This window comes from Seriola lalandi, unplaced genomic scaffold, assembly GCF_002814215.2.
Source record: "Seriola lalandi dorsalis isolate HSWRI2012SDOR001 ecotype SW California unplaced genomic scaffold, Sedor1 jcf7180002054297, whole genome shotgun sequence".
Taxonomy (NCBI): domain Eukaryota; kingdom Metazoa; phylum Chordata; class Actinopteri; order Carangiformes; family Carangidae; genus Seriola; species Seriola lalandi.
This window is the reverse complement of record NW_019524850.1, coordinates 126,407-149,584: the sequence shown is the minus strand read 5'-3', so window position 1 is coordinate 149,584 and position 23,178 is coordinate 126,407. Positions and strand designations below refer to the sequence as shown.

Here is a 23,178-nt window from a genome sequence, read left to right as displayed (position 1 = left end):
TGTTGAGTAGGCTATACAGTATATATTAATATTGGCCCCTGGAAAAGTGGTTGTTGTCATGGTAACAACTGATGAGATCTCCAAATACTATACAATAAACTGATATGGCGAAGCCTCCATAATTTAAAAGCCAGTTGAGGCATAATTGTAAGAGTTTGTAGATAACAAAAAAAAAATCCATTCACTGAGAATATCAAAGGAACAAATACTTTGCTTAAAGGCAAATTATTAAATAAAATAGCCAATACGTGTAGCCTATAGCCTACATATAGCCTAGGCAATAATATTATGAAAGATTAAACATAATCTCATACTTGTGGTTGCTGACACTAAACAAGGCACATACAGAGCATTTTAAAGGAAAGTGAGGATGCAGCACACAGCCTTCGGGCTATCACACTTCATTATTATGGGGATTCAGTGCGAGCCACATCGGCCAGCAGCTGCTGGATGAGAGGGAGGGAGGGAGGCAGGGAGGCAGCGGGGGGAGGGAGGGGATGCGGGGCTTGTTCACATAATAGCCGGCGGCTGAAGGCGTGGTGAGTGTGGCTGAATACGAGGCGAGTGTGTGCGCTACAGTTGTAGGCTACCGGAGGATGAACGTGGACAGCGGCTGCACGGCGGCTCCTCTCCCTGGCAAAAGCAGTCGGGGAGAAAGCTGAACTGGGGGTGATCACTATGCAGGGGAGGCTCCACCTTAACATAACCTAAAGCGGGATATAAGGAGCGCGAAGGTAAGGCCATATTGTGATGTGATGGAGCAGGTTCAGTCCGCCTCAGTGAGCTGTGATGTGAGGAGACAAAGTAGACCGAGGCATGCTCGCGTGTGATCCGGAGAGAGAGCATCAATGAAAATTACAACAGCATGGGTTTGTCTCTCAGCGGCGACTGGCGTGTTTCCTCTGTAAAACAAGGTGGAGTGTGGCTTTATTTGACACATCTGTTTAGTCATGTTGCTCAGGTGGAAACCACCCATGTACAGTACTGAAGGCTACTGTAGCACATTCATTGTTCTCCCTGCATAGTGGCAACTGGCCCTGAGGTGGGCAAGTCTCATTATGGGATGCTGTGGGCAACACTGCTGATTGTAGTGGATAAAGAAAAATGTTAGATGCTATTGTTAGATGTGTGTTTAAGTTAAAAAGTAGCTTATATGCTACTTGAGTGGACTGAATGAATCATGCAGTATATAGCTGATTTAGGAAGTGTGACTTGGTGAATATTGAAATCCTGGATGAATCATCATTTTACCCTTCACAGCACTGTGAATCCTGTCTGTTCAAGCATTACTTTATTACTGGACATTTCTATGGCTTTTGTGCATTATTAGCATTCCCTGTAATTGTATGTGGTTTGGCAATGACTGTGGTGACATTTGGAGACCTGGGTCAAGCATATTTAGTCAGGATAAACAAGAACATTACAGTAGTTGTTGTAGTTTTGGTGCAGGTAGGCCAAGGTACCCTCTTTGTTACCTCCTCTTTAACTCATGCATTTTTCATTTCCCTCTTTTAATTTATTGTTCTGGCAGGTTCTGGATCAATGTTTACTCTTGAGAAAAACAAGGATGAGCCCGGCAAAGGTTGACATTGACCTGCTGATGTTATCTCATGAGTCGAAGGAAGAGACGCACATATGGGTGTATTTAAAGCATCAGACGTTGTAAACAGGAATTGCTGTTGTGATGGTTGTATCTGAATGACACACGTGTCCTGCGTGAAACTTTGTCGCTCTTCCTCTATGTTGGAGAGGATGTCCTGTGTCATTTATCACCACAGTTGACTTCTGAGGCATTTCTGACAAACTCTTTGGAAGGGCAACGGGGTCGTTAAAGTCACGTTTCTGGTTTTGAACATGTCAAACGGAATCAGAGAAAAACACAATTCAGTGCCTTGCCTCATGAACACGCTCCTCCAGTATGACAGTCTCACAAGACTGAGATGTTCCTCGTTCTGTTTGAAGCTACTGAGAAATGTCTCAGCACTCAGCTGGCATCCTTCCATTTAGGAATCAAAGCCTCCTGAGACTTTGTGAGAAATGTGCTAAAGATGGAGAGGGAGAGATTTATTTTTGGACAGGAAAGTAATCTTGTCTTCATACACTTAGCACAGAGAGAATAAATCTGATATATATAATAAGGTGAAAGCCTATAGAAGAGCAGCATCACTTAAGTGAGACAGGTTGGTGAGGCTTTGGGGTCAGAACTTTGTCTTATACATATGCTGGTGCCTGAAAATCAAAACCACCACTTTCAGCAGACCAGCTGATCCCTGACATTTGTTTTCAGTTAAAAATCAGTATGACTTCATCACATCTCAGTCAGCATTGTCATTGTATGAGGATGCAGGCTGCAGACGCTGCAGATTCTTCTAATTCTTCATCCACATCATGTAATTTGGTCATGTTCCACTTTCTCCACCCATTCACGTCCGTGCCTCAGTGCCTCGTCCCTGAGCTCTGCAGAAAGTCACTGCAGTTTTTTTTTTTTCTAATGAAACTCTGCAGTTTGTGATAGCAGGACTGTCAGTGGGGACAGCTGTGAAAGAGTAAAAATGAGGGCAAGTGGTGGCAAAGCTCTCAAAATTGGAAGAGACAGACTAGTCTGTGTGTTTTGAATCAGTCTTGTGCGGTGTTGTGTGCTTTTACCAGATTTAAATTCTGCACTGAGATGCTGCATTTAGACAGTTTGGGGCTTTTGAAAATATCTGTAACCCGAATATCTTGATCTTTGAGATCTATAAATGGTGGAGAGTTTTACCTCCGGATCAATCTGTCTACAGTGACTGATCCATAAAACACATGCATCATAGACACAGGAACTAATATAAAAATATAAACATGAACTTCTGCTTTTTGGATCATTTGTTTTAATCTGAAGGGTGTCAGGAAGGCGATGGTCACACCTGATACTTTGGTAGAAAGAGAGACATGTCAAACAATACTGGCCAGATTCTGATCATTTCGTTGACCTTCTGACCTTTACTGCAGCGCCACCATCTGGTCACACTTTCTACTTTTACACTAGAAATATCAAAATATAATAAATGCACTGCTGAGAAATTTACTATGGGGGCACACCCATGTTGCCCAGATGACGACTCCACTGTGGAAAATCAATGAATCAGCTTTTCACTAGAGCTACCCTTGGACCAGAGTATACACTACAGCCAGATTAATGCTGAGCACATTCATGTTTCCAAAGCAATAAACCTTTATTCCTTACCTGTCCTCTCCACTTGTATCAATGTCAGAATAAACTTAACACTACTCATAAGGTCTCAGCTGTAAAATATTCAGTATAGTGTTTGCCACTTGTGTATTGTCGGGTGGAAATGAACACTGAGCCTCTAGGGGTCTCAGTATTATTAAAATATTTAATTTCTGTCCCAATTAGACCAGAAATAGTAGGAAATATAAAACGTTCAAACTCATTACAATTTACTTTATGTGTGATTATGATATCATTTTATTCAGTTGTTGTGTTTAAAACTTGAATGTGATTAAATCTTTTAGACATGCTGTAGCAGTGTGGCTGTAGAGATGGAACTATTGGTCTGTCTGTTGATGAGGTGGTCCACCACTTTGGTCAAAGACTGACAAGTCTCTATTAGATTAGAATATAGACTATATTCTATAATACAGAACTTTTAACAAACTTGATGTGGGTGTTTGGCTCATTTAAACATTGAGCATTTCTCTGCAAATACTATTCAGGCTTCACAGCCACTGAGCAGTGTATTTAAAGGGATGACTATATGATGAAAATGAAAATATAACCACTGAACCTTTCTTTGGTTATGTTGCTTTTCTTCTTTTTAACACAGTCACAATCACTCAAGGACAGTTCTTACGACAGCAGCTGGAACTCTGTGGATGCAAGCAGCTCTTTTGAGAACAGAAGGGACAGAAACATTAAATGTGACTGTATCACTAAGACTCCTCACTTGAATATGTATCGCCATTCTACTGTTCTGTCGAAAAGTGGTGGGTATGTAGTCGCCAACCAGTAGCATGGAAGTATTGATGTTAAAAACTGGCGTGTTAACACGGCATTATCTGTCATCTTTAGACGTACAAATTTGACGTCTTAACGCGGACATCAAAACGCACGTTTTGGACCAACCCGCCTACCGTACTGCCCCTACCTGTGGCCACCAATCACAGAGCGCCCATCCGATTGATCCAATCTAGCCAGCATTAGCTTCACCCCACCGGACCCAGCTCAAGGCAACACATGCGCGGCATAGCGGGGTCAAATTAGGCGCCAACGTAGGGCAAGGCTGGCTAGAAACTTACTTATTTGACCAAATTTATGATCAGAAAACCAAAAACACCAAGTGAAACTACTAACAGCAATAACGAAGATAATGACAACTGCAGAAACGAAGATGGACAAAAGAAGGGAGGGACTTTGCAAGCTAGCTGGAAAATAAAATTCCCTTGGATAGCCTATGATACCACACAAAACAAGGTGTTTTGTGAGGCTTGCATCACAGCTAAAGACATGAGTGCCCCGCTCCCATCAACAACACACACAGGAAATCATGGATGAGTAAAAACAAATCAAATTTTTATATTTAGTAGCTACTTGGGTCTATGTGTTGATGGTTAATTGCCTTAATTTTACTGTGTTGGCTTGTATGCTTTCTTTCTGTGTGTAACAGGAGAGGCATATTGTAACTTGTCTGGTTTATTAATGCGGGCCGCTTGTAGTGCTGTGTCACAGTCTCGGTCATGTTGGATTTGTGTTGTGTTGCTAAATAATCTTGGTGACACTGAATATTACTTTCCTTGCATTTCATGTTTTGTATCGTTAGGCGAACTTTTCATCTCCAACCCCTCTGTTTGTAAGTTTGACAGTCGTCGCTGTTAATTTCCGGTGCTAAAATGCTTATATTTGACTGCCAGTAAAGTAACAAGAAATTTCGACTATGGTTTTTGCAGAACATTTATTTTGGGCGTGATGGTGAGACATTCAACTGGTTAGAGCACCCACCATATTACAGAAATCGATAGAAGTACATTTGGCCACTGCTGAATGATATAATGTGGTACATGTTGCTTGTAGTTGTTGGACAGCCATGGAAAAAATACATCACGATGTCCTACTGCCTCTGTGGACTTCCTTTTTAGAGTGGGAATAGGAATTTGTACTGCATGATGACATCATTCACATAAATCACTCCTCTGTGATGCTGCCTGCCTTTGTTGTATCAAACATCTACTGCGCTATAAAATCAAAAATGAATATTTCTCACAGGTTCTAATGTGTCCATAATATCCTGAGCCTCATTGTGTTCATGAATTTCCCGGATATCACAAACAGCCAGACGGGTTCTCTCTGGGAGATGATGGTAGACAGATACCTTTTGACCGCTGACAACATGAGTCATGATGAGATATGAGGTGAGGAGATAATCCTGTGCTGTATCCTTCAGCCCACTGTCTCTCTAACCAGCTGGCTTCTTGTTCTGTGACTGGACTCTGTCTAGTTTTACCTTTAGGCTTTAATGTGGGCCTTTTATTTTTGGACTGCTAATACATATACAAGTGAAGCATCCAGTCAGTGGGATTTCTTCAGTAGAACTAGAACCTCTAAAAAGACCAAAACAATGACTTATAATTTGATCAGTTGCTCAATTATTATGTATTTGAGTCAATCTGTGAAGTCGTGTTTGGAGGAGTACTCCTATAGTTAGTCACAATTGACAATAAAAAAAGAGGAAGAAAAGCCCCCCCAAAACTGTACAACCAGAGATATTGTCATTGCTATGCCATGCATTCTTCTTCCTTGGCAAAACCTGGCACCTGCACTACTCACAATGCAAATCGACCCATGACAGTTAAGTTAGAGATTCGGGGTATGCTAGTAGTGGCTAATGTAGCCTAACTTTTTTACTACCTCTGCCAAGAAAGTTATGTTTTCACCCGTGTCTTTTTGTTGGTTTGTCAGTAAGATTACACAAAAAGTGGTTAACTGAGTTGCACCAAACTTGGTGGAGGGATGAGGCATGGGCCAGGGAAGATCTCATTAAAGTGCCAATCCGGTTAAAAGGGGGGATCCAGGAATTGGTGGGATTGTTGACAAAGCATATGTTCTTTTCTTCGGCCATTTTGTTTATTATTATTCTGTTTTGGTACCTATCTAGTTCAGCTCAGTTTAACTTACTAAACATTGTGAGATAGGGCATTTTCAACATTTTCATCACTTTTCAGGAAATAACGTCTACATATGACATATTGATGGTGTTGAGAACTTACTGTGCAATTCGGTGCAATTTCATTATGTGGATCCAGATTAAAAAAAAATTGGGATCTCACAGACGTGTAGGATTGTTTTGCCTCGGTGGAGGTGTGCGCTCTACTGAATGCCATTCTAGTTTACATATGCATCAATACTCCCCAAGACTTACAAACAGACTTTGATGTGCGATCGGTGGAGTTCGCCTTTAACACGCCTTGCGCATGTCGCTCTATCGTTACCAGTCGGTCAGGTGACAAAGGTCGGAGACACATCAGGTGCAGCTATAGAACTTGATCTGCTGATTGTACTTTGTTTTAACAGAGGAACATTAAGATCTCATGCACTCAAAACACAGAACTTGGTGTGTTTCCCTTTAGCATCACAATGTATTGGATATCACATCCTGTTAGGAAGTCTGATTGTAGCAACTGGAACACATTTCTACTTTTATTTCTCTGGGTTTCTTGTCTTTGTCTTTGTTGGTCATATGTCATAGTGGATTCTAATAATTTGGACAGGTTTTCTCAAAATTGTAAATTAAAATAGTTTGGGAATATGTTATTTATATTATAATAACTATTATAATTGACATGTTTTTACAATTGCAACGGGTGTCTTCAAAACAGCATGTAAGCATGGAGCAGAAACTGACTTGTGTGTGATACCATCCTTCATCAATAATGCATGAAAATGGGAAACTGAGATAAGACAGGCTGCAGTCTGGACATGACATTTAACCAGTGTGACGTATTAAACACTGACAGACAGTTTACTCAGGAGACAGAGAAATTCTCCTGTGAGCTCATTGTACATGTTTCAAGCTTGATATTGTATTATTTTTCACTATTAACGAGCTATTATAAAATGAGGAATTAATTGCTTTACAACACCTGCTCATCATCAGGAGGATTTACATCTCTGCGTTGTACAAGGTTGTATCTTATTTTAATGAACATGGCTATTCTTTGTGTCTTCGTCAGTGAGGCCACATCTGCACCTTCACCAAGGCTCAACTGGGATGTTGCACTGTAGCACACATAAAAGAAGCTGTCTATATGCCAACCTCAGGCTCCAGACTGGAGCCAAACCCGCACCCTGTGGCGCAGTACTCAACCAGCGCCTATCCAGTCTCTGGAGAGACAAACACAAAGACTGACAGCTCTTTCTTTTTTTTCCCTCCGTGTCTTTTTTTACATTAAGGTTCAATGCTTGTCTTAACCCCACAGGGTCCAAGGCTGGCCCTTTATTGAGGTTAATTAGGTTGTGTTTGGTCGACCAAGCAGCACTGTCTGCTTTTCTGGGATGAGCCACACCAGCTCTGAGACATCGAACGAAGGTTGAAAATGATTACCAGTGTGCATTTGTAATTACTGAGAAAAACACAACTTTTAAATCGCAGCCAGTGCACTTGCCACTCGTTGTGTGTACCATTTGATAAAAGTCTCCTCTCTCTGTCACTACTGAGACACTGTGGGGTTAGTCAGGGTTGCTGGGCTCCTCACCCAGATATAAATAGCAGTTCTTGTAGTGATTATAGCTCTCAGATGATTAATGGTGTGGATTCCTAAAAATCACATCTCCTCCTTCCACTCATTTCATCTATATTGCATGAGCACGAGTTCTCCCAGCTGAATTAGACTCTTGTCTGCTAAGCTAATAAGTGCTTATGAAAATTCCTCAGTGGTGCGTGTTTGTTTGAGTGGCCATTTTCTCTGTATGAACTTCTTCTTCACATAGGAAAATAATCCTGCACCATCTAGTGGCCAGTACCCTCACTGTACATGTCAGTTGTTACAGAAACACATCGTGTGACCCCACCATGATGCAGTCATATCCAAATCGAGCTCAAATCAATGTAATGATACTCTTTGTGATTGTCAGGAGTAGCCACACTCCAAATTAATGGGATTTATTGAATGTGCACTTTTAATTTAGATCATGGAAGAAAATTTATGGCGGCGATAAGAAAGACACATTATTCAGGGGCTGTAATTGAGTGCTCATTAAAATAATACAGATGCTGTAATTTAAAGGAGTGACAGGGTGTGCTCAGTCGCTTTCAGGAAGCAGGGCAGTTTGCGTAATCATTTATTAGTGCAATGCAAGGAAAGAATCAATGAGAAAGTATGTGCAAAGTAAAATGTCTTTGAGTTGTTTCAGTCACTTTAGTGGAAATCTCTCTTGCATCTATAATCAAATAACATTACTCAGTTAAAATTTACAGGAAGAGGAAGCACGAGAAACCTGATATCCAGATTCAGACCCATTCAGCCACAGAACAGCACACTAGTGAAAAGAGGGCAAAGTAAATTAAACTATCAGCAGACATTATAGGCATGCTTAACTGCCTCATATTAACCACTTATGTTTCTTGTCTGACCCATATTGTTCATATTAATAGGCTGTAAACCCTAAACAATGGTCAGGAGTCTGACCCAGTCAGCTCTCATTAAGTCAGCTGCTGATTTCTCGTGAACTGGCCACACTCTATAAGCCGTCACCGCACACAGCAAAGGCCTCGCTGCTTAGTCAGTCAGTCAGTCGGTCAATAACCTGGATGGACGTCGCTGGTTAATCTTGATTTGTCTGGTGCTGCTCAGTTGGAGCTAACAATTTCATGGTCTGGATCCAAGAGGAGACTCTTATTAAAGGATGAAGTCTGGTCAGGGATGCATCCACACCTGCACTCTCCCTGGAGAGGTTTACCAGGTACCGCAGCTGCTCAGTTCACTCAGTCCAAGTGTTAGAAGTTGTGATCAGCCTCATTCTGTCAGATGAGAAGGCTGTTGGATGTGTTCGGAGTGCTTTTTTTTTCAGTTTGTGTGCAGGTTTTGTTGTAAAACTGGTTAACCTCAATCTGTCATTTTTACCGGCTATTTGATTTATGGAGTAAATGGTGCTCTCACTGTCTCCCAGTAGGTCAGCCTGACTCTGACATCACAAGAAGCTTTTTTTGAAGGGCATTGTGGTTAAAATGATCTCGCACAAGCAAACAAACATGATCTTATCATGTGGGCACGAGTACCAGAGCACTGAATTTAATGGATGCAGAGTTTAGTCAGAATCTGATATGAAGCTGTGGCTTACTGCTATAAAAAGTTGCTTGCTGGATGGAACGAGATGCACAAATGTTTTATTCTTTAAGGTGAAACACTGGAAAACCATGAATATTTTTGCAGTATTCAGATAACAATACAACAGTAACTATCAGGAAAAATGTTATTATATCAAAGTAAAAGTAGTTGGAGCAGAAAAAAGCCCTGAAAACGTTCTGTTATTATGTATTATATCATTTAACTATTATGGTTAAATTCACATCAGAGCAGCTGGTGGAGATTAAGTTATTTGAACATCTTTACGTTTATATATTGTATAAATTATATATTGTTGGATAGTTTCATCTTTAGGTCTATACTTATACACTTACATTTCATGTGGAAATATGCAAGTGAAGTTTAAGAACCTCAAAACTATACTTAAGTACTTAGTTACTTTCCAACACTGGATGTTTGTTTATCAAATGCTGGAACGGCTGTGAGACTGAAAGAGCAAAAGTTGAATGCAAAAGATTCGAAATGGAAGAAATCCTTCCTTTGGTTGCTATGGCAACAAATCCTTAAGACAATGGTTTTATTGTCATTAACAACGTCAGTGTTTTTTTTGGGGGGGGGGGGGGTTCATGAAAAGGATCACTGTATTTACCACCAAGGCCTTTGCTCTGTTTGACTGCCGATAGTCAATATGGCAACTGTTTCTCAACTCTTTATTTTCTTGTTTTCTAGATGTTGTAGAAATTGGAAAAGTGGTATATGATGTACTGCCACTATGGTAAAAACATTAGTAATACACAAGATCCTTATGTCACTGCCGCTTGTGATGATGAATCGTTTGCAATCTGGGTCACAAGCCTTGAGCTTCCTCTTTTCTTTCCCCCTGCAGATGACTGAGGGCAGACTGTGCCAAGTGCAGCTGCTGGATGACAGGAAGCTGGAGCTGCTGGTTCAGGTACGAATGCTCCTGACTTAAAGTGGCTACAATTACTATTTTTATACTAACAATGGATTCAATGACTATGTGTAATGTGAAAGGTATGACTTGTGATGACGAATCACAGATACCGAATTATCAGCTGACTTTGCAGTTCCCCTCAACTCGATGGAGTGTTTCATTATTTTGCAGCCGGCAGCTGTTTTCATTGTAAAGCCATAAAAACCCACTGTATACTACCTACTCAGCATCAAACAGAAGAAAGTTATTTACTAGCTGGTGAAGAGCCAGATATTTCCCTCTGGAGTTGGTGGAGACCAAACCAGAGTTAAAAGATGGATGAATATTAGAATTGAATCTGGCAGGTGAACGGAAAAAAAAATGATCATTTTGCTCCCAACTGAGGTTACTTTTGTCACCTCTGCCCAAGTGGCCAAAAAATCAGGTAGTGCAGGTATAGACGTAGATATAGAAATGTAATACAGATTATTTTCTGTTCTGTAAAGACTAATGTGGTATGTTTTCTATGGAAATGTATTTCAAAAGTTGTGAAAAGGGTTTTTAGGGAAGTATTGTTGCCTCCATCACGTTCCCTCAAATGTAGCAGGTTAAATCAGTGAGCAGGAAGAACACATCTGCAGCAGTACGACCTGGGTTTAGCACCTGAGTATGTGCACTGTTGAAAGTGTCAGTGCCAGTCCCATTCTGCCCTCTAGTTGACCTCTCAGTCTGACTTCTCTGGGGAAGAAAGGAAACAACAGACCAAACATTTATCCGTGAGACATTTATCAAGGAAATTGTCTGAATGAATTTACTAGGGATGTTTACCTGATAGTTCTGATTACGGTCAGTTTCCCATTAAATCTAAATCTTCCTTCACAGCCGAAGCTGCTGTCGTACGAACTCCTCGACTTGGTGTCCTCCCACTTCAACCTCAAAGAAAAGGAATTCTTTGGACTCGCATTTTTTGATGACAAGTATGTAAATTGTTCCATTTATTTTTCCAGTGGTTTGAATATTTACAGATGTCCATAAATGTATGTGTGTGTGCGTGAGTGTGCGTGTGTGCGCACAGATGTGTACAAAAAGCAGCTTTCTGACACGTCAGTCTGTTTGCTATTGCAGTGGTCAGCGTAAGTGGTTGCAGATGGACCGCAGAGTTCTTGAACATGACTTTTCGAAGAAGCCTGGGCCCATTGCCCTCAACTTCCTGGTCAGGTAATAATTCATCCCCTTGTGCAAAGCACAAGCTCTCCAGCAGGGAGCGCTACTTTGCTGACAAGTACTATGTCCAGGGTAGTTCTGTGATAAAATATTCCTACTCTGATTGTCTTGAACATACATATCAATGTCTCCAGCTGGTGGTTGTCATTCCTTTGCACATCACTCTCACCTCACACTGCTCACCAAAGCAAGCACTTGCCAGAGAGTATTGGAAATGTAGGATTTCCTATGTGCAGCAACATCAAAGTGACAAGTTATCTCCGGTTTCACCCTAAATTTGTTGTGTATGCATCTGCTTTTTTCCCGTCGCAGGTTTTATGTAGAGAACATAACGCAGCTGAAGGACATCATAACGGTGGAATTATTCTTCCTGAATGCGAAATCTGCTGTCTACAATGTGAGTGTTTTTCTCTCGTTTTTTTCTGTGGTTTGAAGCAATGAGAAATGATCCTGCCATAGATGTGTTTTTTTTTTCTCAGCAGCTTCCTGATGATTCACTGTCTCTGGACCCTTGCAGCACCTCACAGCTCAGCACACAGTGGCTGCAGGGCACAGTTTTCTCACTCTGCTGGCTGGAATGTAAAGCAGACAGTCTAAGAAAGTAGAAAAACACAAGGGTTCATTTCGAGAGGTTATTGTAGGGCAGCACAGAGAAGATTCTATGTTTGGATATAGAAAGCTTTCTCCACATAGACCTCATTTTCTGCATCCTATTTATTTTTTATCCTGTTGCTTTATTATTTCTCTCAGGGGATCATTGAAGTGGAAAGTGAAAACGTCTTCAAATTAGCTGCAAATGCTTTGCAGGTTAGTGCTTTTAATAGCCACATATACATACATTAATTTGCTGCATCTAAAAGCATGCAATCTAATAAGATGTTCTTTTTTAATCACCAGGAGGCTAAGGGAGACTACACAAGGTAAGAGCGCATTATCATCTGGGTACGAAGTATTTAACAGCAGTTAGTAGTGAGCTTTTAGCCAAGACATTCAATAGGTCGCTTATTTCAATGCAGACAACAAAATCAATAGCAGTGTTATGCGGGGCTTAACGCAGAGTGCTGAGCAGCTTGCACCAGGCAACTAATGAATCTCACAGTGCTGATAGAAGCCAAGCACCAGAGCAGAGACACCTTTACACTGCAGAGTGCAGCTTTTAGCTGTAGTTAACAACTAACAGAGATGCCTTTCAATATTATATGCTTGTAGTGTTCTGATGAAATACTGCAGGTCTTTGTGTAGGTCCCCACCTGGCTTCAGCCAGCAGCTGGTCTGTGAGATGGTTTGAGAATATGAGAGTAAAGTCTTTATAATCACTGTAGCTGCTAAGTGTGGAGGACACTGAGGTCATGTCTTGTTGGAGGGATTTAAGCAACTTGAGGGGAGCTTATATACAATTTAAAAACCTACATGTATCGGCTCATTCCATTTTTTTTTTAGACTCGGTGTGTTTAAATTTTACCACTTGTAGAAAAATAAAAATGAGGAGTCAGTATTTTGAAACGGCATGTAGATACTCACGTTGGAAAATAAAATGTACACAAAGTCTAAATGACCATGATGGGAGAAGTATTCACATACTTTATTCAAATAAGTCACAGTACTACAGAGTAAGAATACACTAATTAAGAATACAAATTTTACTGAAATAGAAGTATATACATTTTACAAGCCAAATGTACTTAAAGTAGCAAAAAGTAAAAGTGCTCCTAATGCAGAGTGGCCCCTTAAGTGTTATGTTATTAATAGATTGATATTACTTTTGCATAAATGTTTAAGGAGCATAGTAATGTTGTAGATGTTTGAAGTAGAGCTAATTTTAACTACTGTTGTGTAGTTATTCTTTACACTCTATCATATTTTATGAACCTCAGATAAATGCTTTATTGCAAAAAGTCAAAGCTTTACTTCTGATATGTTGTGGAGTGTGAAGTAGGTGAATATTGAAATAAATTAGAAGTACCTTGAGTAAATCCAGGAAGTGCAGTTAAGTAGTCTTATAGACTGTTATCAGAACTTCAATTTCTGTTTCAGCGATGAAAACACTCGAGCTGAGTTGAAGAAGCTACCAACTCTTCCCACCAAAGTACTCAAGGAACACCCATCACTTGCATACTGGTACGCTTACAGGAAATGCTAATTTGAAGTCTGAAATCCCTTCACGTTGTACATCATGCAGTCCTTTAGCCTTGACCTGAAAAACATTCACTCTTCTTGCTTTTGTTTTTTATTTGAGGTTAAGTGAAAGTTTTCACTCCGTTAAAATCATTTAACCAACAATAGAATTGCTTAATCTGATAATATGCACCTGTTTAAAGAGTAAATGGGCGTCTTCTTTATGTGCCATTGCAGTGAGGATCGAGTAATTGAATATTATAAACAGCTGAAAGGGTTGTCCCGAGGACAAGCCATTGTGCAGTAAGTACTGAAAAATTTGTGTAATTAGACAGTGAATGTTACTAAGCTTTAAGTTCATTCATCTTCCTTTCACCTCCATTAGCACGACCCTCTCTCTCTCTGGCATTCCCTTTCTTATCAGCTGATAGAAATCAATAGCACCTCTTCAGTTGCAGTCCAATGAGTCACACTGATTCTCTGGACAGATATCAAATTCCCAGGGCTATCATCACACTTCCAAGGTAAACCACATGTGGATGTTCAAATAGCAGCTTGTGGTTTTGATAAAGCTTTGCTCTCGCTCTAGGTATTTGACATTAGTGGAATCCTTGCCCACGTACGGCGTGCACTATTATGAAGTTAAGGTAGGTCCTCTGCTGTGATTAATGTAAAATGACAGCTGTTACGCTTGAAACTGAGTCAGCCATATCAGCTGTGCTCTTGCCTCACAGGATAAACAAGGGATCCCATGGTGGCTTGGAATCAGCTATAAAGGCATCGGCCAGTACGACCTGCAGGATAAATTAAAACCTCGAAAGGTAAACATTTCCTGCAGCTCGCTCTCCAAAATGGCTGCTGCTGTTTCTCTGCTTCACTAATCCGACTGTGGACATGATAGCACAGGGCATGGGGTAAGGATTGCCGCTGTTGCACATAGCGTGTTGATTCACCAGCTCTTATTCATGCATCATCTACTTCACTCCAACAAAGGCTGGGCTTTAGCTCCTGCAGACGAGGCCAGACTTGAAAAGTTGTAGCAAAATCTCAAATCAGTCAGAGCTCTAGCACTTCACCTTAATGAGGCTGATGAGTTTGGTCCTTGAGAATCATACATTCAGTATGAACCTGCTTTTCCTGTTCCACTGTTGTGAGCTTGTGAATTAATAGGAGGGACACCCATGTGAGTGATCTGTAAGCTATGTTGTCTAGTCAATGGGTGCAGACATGCAGTGCTGTGATTAAAATAAGAAATGAAAAAAGAGGTGAAAGTTCATAACAACTCTTCATTTACTGGCATTGTCTTCCTGTTAGAAGCCTGACAATCACTGAACATGCTTGTCTGCTGAATTTCAAAAATTGTGCAAGCAGCAGCCAGCTGTGAGTTTGGGAGAGGAGAAGAGGGAGTGTGCTGGTGATGTCAAAGGGAGAGGGGCTGGATTTGGGCGTCACACTGCATGTTCTGAGAATACCTGAGGAGACAAGTCAGGAGCTGACAGGAGACAGAACAAAGTATGTGTGTGTGTGTGTGTGAGTTGACAGCAAAGACGGGGAGGATTTAATAACTTGTGAACATCCATTGTGCTGGTAAGACTGGATACTAAACTTCTTTGTCTGGTCAATTTTGGAAGTCAGACTGCATTAGACTGAGCTTTAGTTCTTTGTGTTTTTGGGACATTTACTAATTTGCATTTTGAATAAAACAATCTATAAAATGGTCATTTTTAAAGTAAAACTGGGTGAATGTCAGCTTCTCTAAACTTGTTACTGAATGTGATCCAAAATACCCCTCACAGCAGCCACGTGTAATATCATTTTCTGTGTGCTGTGTGTTCAACTTTGTGTCTCATTCGGATCTTGTCCAGACATACAGTGAGTCATTTGCCCTAACAGACTGTTCATATCTAGCTGTTGTCAGTGAGCACCTGGGTGTTACGGAACATGATGAGCCATGGAAGGTGTTTTATACTGCGATGAGTCTTTGTGTAATGTCCCCTTGTGGTCTTCTTCTCTCTTTAACACCTGCATTATTGCAGACTTGGCATGCCAGGCGGCCCAGACTCTAATGACAGTGCATGTTGGCTTTCTTTAATGACTGTGGTTGAAACAGGCCAGAACACCTGCACTACCCTTGTAATAGTTTATTTGACGTCAGTCAAGATTTTAGATGATTTTAGAAAATGGTATGTGAATATTCACCTGGACTGAAGGTACAAATGGACACATTTTAAAGCTGTTATTTCCTGGCGTTGCACCACCTTTTGTCTCTATATATATATCATGTTGTGAATTACCCAGAATAATATCAAGTTCCCTAACTACATATTGTTATTGCTCCGTGTTTACCTCCAGCTATACCAGTGGAAGCAGCTGGAAAACTTGTACTTCAGAGAAAAAAAATTTGCTGTAGAAGTTAATGATCCACACAGGTGAGTAGCAGGAGAGATTCCTCTTTGTGATTCTTGATCCATTTGTACAAGTTGACTGTTCTGTTTTCATGTTTGTTTAACCTCTGACTGATCCATCTTTTCACTATCATTCATTTCATTGTAACTTTATTTTAGATATGACAAAAACTGTAACATCAACCAATCAGATTTCTTTTGTGGTGTGTTCCCTGCAACAGGAGAGCAGTAACCAAGCGCACCTTTGGGCAGACAGGGCTACTTATCCACACATGGTATGCCAGCCATTCTCTGATCAAAACCATTTGGGTCATGGCTATTAGCCAGCACCAGTTTTACTTGGACAGAAAGCAAAGCAAAGTAAGTGTCAGTCATCAGTTACTGCCTGTTATTTTAAATACTGAGTTACACATCTGCTAATCTTTGTTTTACGCAATACTCTTTGTTTTTTCAGGCTAAATTAGGAACAGCAAGGAGTCTGGAGGAAATCGCCATGGATCTCACGGAGCATGGAGGAGCAAAAATGAACAGACTGGGAGACACAGGCCTAAAGAATAACTTCATAACAGCCAGCAATGGGAGCCTGGTATCTACAGGTTGGTTTTAATTGTCTCAGCTCATGCAGCAGGTCTGCATTAAGCTATTATTTCAGATCATATTTGTGCTCACAACTGTCTCTGACTGAGCTGTAAAACATAAACGATGAGCTGTTTGTGAATAAAAAAAAAAGACAAGTTGAAGAGTAACATGGATGTCATTTTTTGGATATGAGGATATAAACAGTCAGAATGCTGTTTTCGCAGGTTCTGCAGACTCTGAAATGAGTGAGGAACAGAAGAAAGAGAAACTCTCCGAGCTGAGAAAAAAAGAACAAGAGATCCAAGATATTTTGGCCAAGAAAACAAAAGAACTGAAAAAGATTTGCCTGCGAGAGGCGGTGAGAAATCATTTTATATACACTTCCCTTTGCACTGGTACTACATTTTGCAAGGCACATATAAGTCTTCTTTTTTTTTTTTTGTAAATAGCCACATTCAGTCTGCTGAACTCCCTTTATTAAACTGTCTTGTTGTGTGGTCGGTAGAGTAATGGTTTCTGCTGTTACTCTCAGTTCATTTCATTGTCAAGGGGACTTGTTGTTTTGTGTTTTCAGGAGCTTACTGGCAAGCTGCCAAAAGAGTATCCACTCTCCTCAGGTGAAAGACCGCCACAGGTCAGACGGCGTGTCGGCACTGCTTTCAAGTTAGATGACCTGTTCCCCTACAATGAGGTCTGTATTTGATGGTGCTCTTAGATCAAAATGCAGCAGCAATTCCTGCCTGATTTTTTTTTTGTGTGTGTCTAACACTGTTTGTTCTATTTATGTTGAAGTTGACACGGCTAATTCTAATTTTTTCCCGTTTTTTTTTATTGTTGTCAACAAAACCCATGTAAACATTACAAACAGCAAGTAGTTAATAGACATCTTCTGTTGTCCAAAATCATTGATTTGATGAACATGGGCACTGTAGTTTATTTTGAGTCAATCCCACAGGCACCATTCTGTTGGTGCAAATATTTACTTAGTAGATGAAAAAAACAAAAACTAATTACTCCTGTTTGCTAAATGTTTGCTTAAAAGTACAGCGCTCAGCAGTTGTAGCCTTTTTTTAAAAAAAGAAACTATAGATTCTTGACCCATTTTTAAAAGAGCTATTTTTAAGTTTGCCTATCGCTACATAGCCAACATTAGCTCAGTCAGCTGCTAATTTGCATACAGTATTGTATTTGCAGCTTATTTAAGAATTGATTTTAAATAAGGTCCACATGACACGAAGACTTAATTAGATATAGTTTGTTATGCATTTTAAATGAATAGGGAAATCTGATAATGATTAGGTTATATCCTGATTTCCTGATGTGTAGCTGAACTTATAACTTATTGGTATCTCTGGGGCCGTGCTGCTTGTGGTCTGTGCAGGATCCTTTCCTCAGGAACCTGGAGAGCAGATTTGCCCTGCAGCAAAAGATTGTGGAGGCGGCTAAGAAACTTGCAAATGAGCCAGAATTGTGCAAAACAGTCAAGAAGAAGAGGAGAAGAAACTGTTTGGATGCCATGCACAAACTCCAGCAGATAGAGGATGAGATGAACCAGTACAGAATCAAAAAGGGAAAAAAGCCCACGCAGCGGGCCTCAGTAATCATTGCAGGTATGGTGCACGTTGACCTGTGTTCCTGCATTAATCATTTAGCTATATTCATAATAAACATGGAATTATTTTCTGTTTCACCAGATGAACTCGTCCGTTCAGACTGTAGCTCCCTGTCTAGTCTCCCACTGGATGATGGTGAGTCAGACAGCACACATTCTGGTGCATTCAAATCATCTGACCTGCTGTACAAATTTTTTAAATGGCTGATATTCAAATACAGTGTTTCAGAATTTTTACTTTTACTGTTTTTCCCTTTGTATTCAGATGACTCAGACGGCGTCAGCCAGAGGCCACGCTCACGGTCAGTCCAAGTTTCCCCTCAGCTGAGTCCAATGCGATCGCTGGGGGCAGAATATGATCTGGATAGACAGGCATCTCCGAGGGAAAATCACAATAACAAGAACCACAGCAGGTGGGGAAACGGTTCCCATGAGGTCTTATGGAAAGCATAACTTGTTTCACAACTTTACATTTTATTTAAAGCTTCCGTGTTCTTGGAATGAAGCAGTGATGTCATGTTTTGGCAGAATCCATAATATATGTTGTGTCATGTTTGCATCCTCATTCCTTACCTCAAGTCTCATCCCTTTTTTTTTTTTTGATCCTCTCCCAATACCACACCCTTTTAGATTAGCTTTTGAAGGTCAGGAGGCTTCCCACTACTACCAGAATCCAAGAGAGGTCTCCTCCACCCACAGTAGTCCCTATAAAACCCTTCCCAGACCTCCTAGAGATCCACGCAGCATGCCTCCCACCCCGGTTATGACCCGCAATGCCTACAGCAGCAGCCAGCTCAGGTGTGATCTCTTCTCCCCAGCACTGCCAACCCAAAATCTGTCCTTCTCCTCAATAATAACTTCACTCCAACCCACTCCCTGCTTGTGCACAACCTTTAACTAAAGCTCTCATACAAACCTCTAACCCATATTGTACTAACAAATCTGGAAATAATATCTTATAACTGATTTTATTCTTTTAAGAAACGGTTTAAAAGCTGTGTCCCTTCTCCAGGTCAGAGGGGTCTCCTCATTGCTTCAGGCATCGCAGCGGAAGTCTGGAGTCACAACCTCGACTGAGAAAAGACACAGACTCGGAGAAGCCAGTGTTTATCTTGTCACAGGCCCACCGCAGCAACAGCACAGAGGTGTTAGAGGACTGCTCCTCCTACACTAGTCAGTCCAGTCTGGACTACTGCGGGGCAGCCAACTCCCACTACAGTACTCTGGACTCCCGCACCTCAACCATGCATCGTCTCCACAGGAAGGTGGAAGTGTATGGAAATACCGGGAGTATGCCCAACTTGGTCCAGCACCATTCTGGTTGTAGTTATTCATGTGACGCCTCAGCACACTATGCACCTAGTCCCTACTACGTCACCGATTACCCCTGCTCGGACATCGAGCCTTTCGCTAACGGTGCCTATGTGTATGAGAATGAAGTCGAAGGCCACTACAACGTCAACCCTTCCTACCAAATAAATGGGTATCATGGACATGACAGATTCAGGCACTATAGCAGTGACCGGGCAGATAGTCTGTCCCAGAATCCCTACGCGACAGTGAGGCCACCGCGGAACAGAGAGGGGCCCAGAAATGAGCTCTTGGCCAAGAACATGCAGAAGGCCCTGGTGGCAGAGCATCTGAGAGGCTGGTATCACCGGAGCAGGGGCCACAGGGATGGAGGGAGGGGGATGCTGGCTGGATATGACTTCGACAGCGGCTCTCAGCTCAGCCTGGGCTACCAGACCATGCCAGCGGCCTTCAGCCACTCCAGCAGAACCACCTCCTTCTCCTCAGGTGAGAAAATGTCTTTGAGCTGTTTGAAAAAATTAGGAAGACATAGGAAGTAAAAACAGTTTTTGTTCTTCTAAACTAGTGTTGGATATATTTTCATATCAGTCTGCTTTTAGTTGTTTATTACATAATACATATCAGCCAGCATGGTCTTTGTGATGTGTACGCATCCTGCCAGCGATGCTATTTTATTTCCACATTTAATTTGTCCACTTGAGTTATGTTGTTCTCCCTCAGTGTGACTTCCTCCACCTTGCCTTAAAAAACTGCTAACACACCCAAGACAGTTTTATTTATGCGCGTTTCAGTGGAGGCTCTTTTACATCCTGCATCCAAAGCTTTCGTAAAGTGCCAAGAACGTAAGGGTGGGAGGAAATTAGTCCCAGTTTGTGCCTCTCATGCATTAATATTACATTCAAGTCACACAAGTTCTGCATGTTAAAAAATGTTTAACCTATTTTCCAAGTTGGGACTGTATTTCCAAAACCAGTTAGGTAATGATATCCTTTTCTGATTTGTATGAATATATGAAATTACACCAATGTAGAGTAACACAAATACAGGCAAGTGTTGCTAATTGTAATGTATATATTGCCATCTCATGTGAGGGGTGTTTGTTTTGCAATAGTGACGTAAAGCTGGATTCAACAGTGTCTCCAATAACAACAATTACTCCTGAGTTACACTCCAACATTAGCTGAGTGTGTTTGCTTTTGTCTCGTTCGCAGTCTCCTCAGTGGAGAGCACGGGCAACTGGCGCAACCAGCTGGCGGTCGGCCTGACAGAGTACGATACACCCGTCACACCTCAGTACCCTCACCCTGGAGCTCACTCCACTCCGTACAACCGCAGTCCTACACACAGCCGGTGAGTGCTGTAGTTCGCTGAAGCTGTAGATGCGAGAGGAAGTGAGCCAGTCACAGATAATTGAGTGTTGTTCTTGCAGTTTCGTTATTAGTGGAATATAGAAGAAGATAAAATGCTGGTTGCTATATCGAGGATTCAGCTCAGGGCTCAGTGGCAGGTACAGATGCCGGTGTCATTTGCATTTCCTTTAATGCATGTCTGTTGCAGTTCAAGGCTTTGGTTTTTTCGTGCTGCTCTGCCTCTGTAAATGAAAGATCACTTTGTATTGCTCTCTTCTTGCATAAAAAGGTTGTATCTTTTCATTGTATTCTGCCAGCGTGACCTGTAACTACTTAGCTCATAAAGAATGTAACCGTGAGGATCTCCTCTCTCTCTCTCCCCTCCCTCCCTCTTGTCCTGACTCATGATTAATGCTCGTGTGTGCAGATTTTCTCCAGAAAACAAAGTGTCTGACACAGTGCCTAAAAATTCTGAGTCAGTTGAGGTGGTTGGTGATGAGGCCACTAGTACAGATGAACCATCAGACAACCATTCTAGCACTTAAGGGTGAGACCAAACACAGTGGGTCACGTGTTGTGTCGTGTTACCAGTCATCTCCATTTTGACATCCCATCCTCATCCGTGTGTTACTTCTTTATAGATTATTTAATCAAATCATCCACATGTTCATATTGTGGTTTGCTGTTTCTTTTTTCTTCAAGCACAGCATCTTTATATTTTCTCAAAGGTATTTCAGTCAGTATCTTGATGTATGATGTATATTAAAAGCAAGGACATATCCCCGAGAGTGTTTATCACATGATTAGCAGAGCCATGCTAGCAGCTCTGTGTGGCTGGACTTAAGCACAAGTGCATTGAGCTACATGCTAACATTAGCAGGTAGCATATTAAGGTTTATCAGGTGTGTTATCATGCTAACATTTGCCTGGGAATGTCATTCGTTCTGCAGGTATTTGGTCATAAAACAAAAAAAATTGACAAATTAAAATTTTGACTTGATGATGGCAAAATAAAGGGCATCACTTGATTTGTTACAATTCAGCCTGAGGCGAACATTAATTCCCCCTGCAAATATTCATGGTAATTCATCCAATAGTTGTTAAGACATTTTACTAAAAAATGAACATTTTCGACCTTGTGGAGGAAAAGTCACTGAAGTTGGCAGGCTTCATCTTTTTAGGGCGATGAATGTTTGAACCAAATTTCCTGGTAATATATCCATTAGTTGTTGAGATATTGACTTGCTGCCAAGTAGGAAGTTTCCGTTTAGTCCGTGAAGCTCATGCTGTTCATCCTCACAAAGTGATGTGGACTCTTTGGTTTATTGCATTTTCATTTCCATTCCTCCGTTTTATCACAAGGTTCGGTCGTGTGCTCCTTGTTCTCAACCAGTTGAATTACAATATATTTGACATATTTTTGTGTCACTTGTTGGACAGATTTCACCTGGACGGAAGCTACATGAGCATCCACTGAAGAGGACCAAACCAAAATTTTGGCACAAATAAAGCCATGGCCAGCAGCACATGAAGGGGATGAAGTTGAAACACAAGCCGTACACAAACTTTTTGGCTGCAATAACTCCATCTAGGGGGAGTGGCAAGTGGCAGAGTCTAGGTGTACGCTGTCCTCATGTTTAAAGTAACCTCTGAACACAGTGATGACACTCTTGAATGACTTTCCCATGTGCCTTGGATTGGATGAATTGTACAGGCAGATGAGAATGTGTCAAAAAGACAGATAAGATGTTGCACAAAGGATATTGTGTATCAAAGATGAAAACAGAGGCAACGTGTGTTTTTACCAAACCCAACTCCATGTATTTTACCAGGAACTAGCTACTGCCTTATACAAAACAGTAGGTTATAGAATAAAATGATTTTCACCACTTTCATGTCAGCAAAATATGATAAAAAGTATTCATAAATACAACATCCAAATTGAAAACGAAGCTTGAAATGTTCACTAATGTGACATGACAAGAACTGATTTGATCATCATTAGAGCAGACTGTGTATTTGATGAATTTCCATTTCTTCCTTTCTTTAAACTTTGGATCAGAATGTATTATGTCAATATTGTTTATAGAATCATTTGTCCTTGTTGGTGCCGTATTGTGTTTTAAAAATGCATGGTGAGAACATTGATCTTTTGATAAGAACTTCTTTTTATATTTACAGAAGACCACTGCCGTAAAAAAAAAAAAAACATATTCATGTCTCGTTATTTGTTTTCTCACATATTTGTACAGTCAGTGTGTAGTTACATGTTGTTAGATGTCGTCATATAATATTTTCCACTGGGAACAAGGATGTGAATAAATACATGTGTGACACATAGATAGTTGTTGT

The 23,178-nt window shown here is 40.9% G+C and overlaps 1 protein-coding gene across 3 annotated transcripts; it reads left to right on the top strand.

Moving 5' to 3' along the window:
* The first annotated feature begins 555 nt into the window (after window positions 1-555).
* Window positions 556-23,166, top strand: frmd4bb (FERM domain containing 4Bb). Of its 3 annotated transcripts, XM_023406256.2 has the most exons (24): window positions 556-734; window positions 10,184-10,249; window positions 11,114-11,208; window positions 11,357-11,449; window positions 11,768-11,852; window positions 12,206-12,262; window positions 12,353-12,375; window positions 13,490-13,573; window positions 13,808-13,873; window positions 14,160-14,217; window positions 14,305-14,391; window positions 15,923-15,999; window positions 16,197-16,335; window positions 16,430-16,571; window positions 16,779-16,912; window positions 17,129-17,245; window positions 17,936-18,164; window positions 18,249-18,302; window positions 18,432-18,579; window positions 18,797-18,964; window positions 19,179-19,963; window positions 20,689-20,827; window positions 21,254-21,373; window positions 22,267-23,166. In XM_023406256.2, exons 2-23 carry the CDS (start codon window positions 10,184-10,186, stop codon window positions 21,369-21,371), a joined length of 2,964 nt encoding a protein of 987 aa, XP_023262024.1. In that variant the 5' UTR covers window positions 556-734; the 3' UTR covers window positions 21,372-21,373; window positions 22,267-23,166. The 3 variants fall into 3 exon arrangements, with proteins under 3 accessions (XP_023262024.1, XP_023262027.1, XP_023262025.1); XM_023406259.2 differs by lacking the exon at window positions 18,797-18,964; XM_023406257.2 differs by lacking the exon at window positions 21,254-21,373.
* Window positions 23,167-23,178: the final 12 nt, after the last annotated feature.

Bases quoted from the DNA above. Each gene is read 5' to 3' on its own strand.
- frmd4bb (XM_023406256.2), top strand. From the start codon at position 10,184: ATGACTGAGGGCAGACTGTGCCAAGTGCAGCTGCTGGATGACAGGAAG. The intron at 10,250-11,113 runs GTACGAATGCTC...CTTCCTTCACAG, and splicing joins AGCTGGAGCTGCTGGTTCAG to CCGAAGCTGCTGTCGTACGA. The intron at 11,450-11,767 runs GTAATAATTCAT...TTCCCGTCGCAG, and splicing joins GCCCTCAACTTCCTGGTCAG to GTTTTATGTAGAGAACATAA.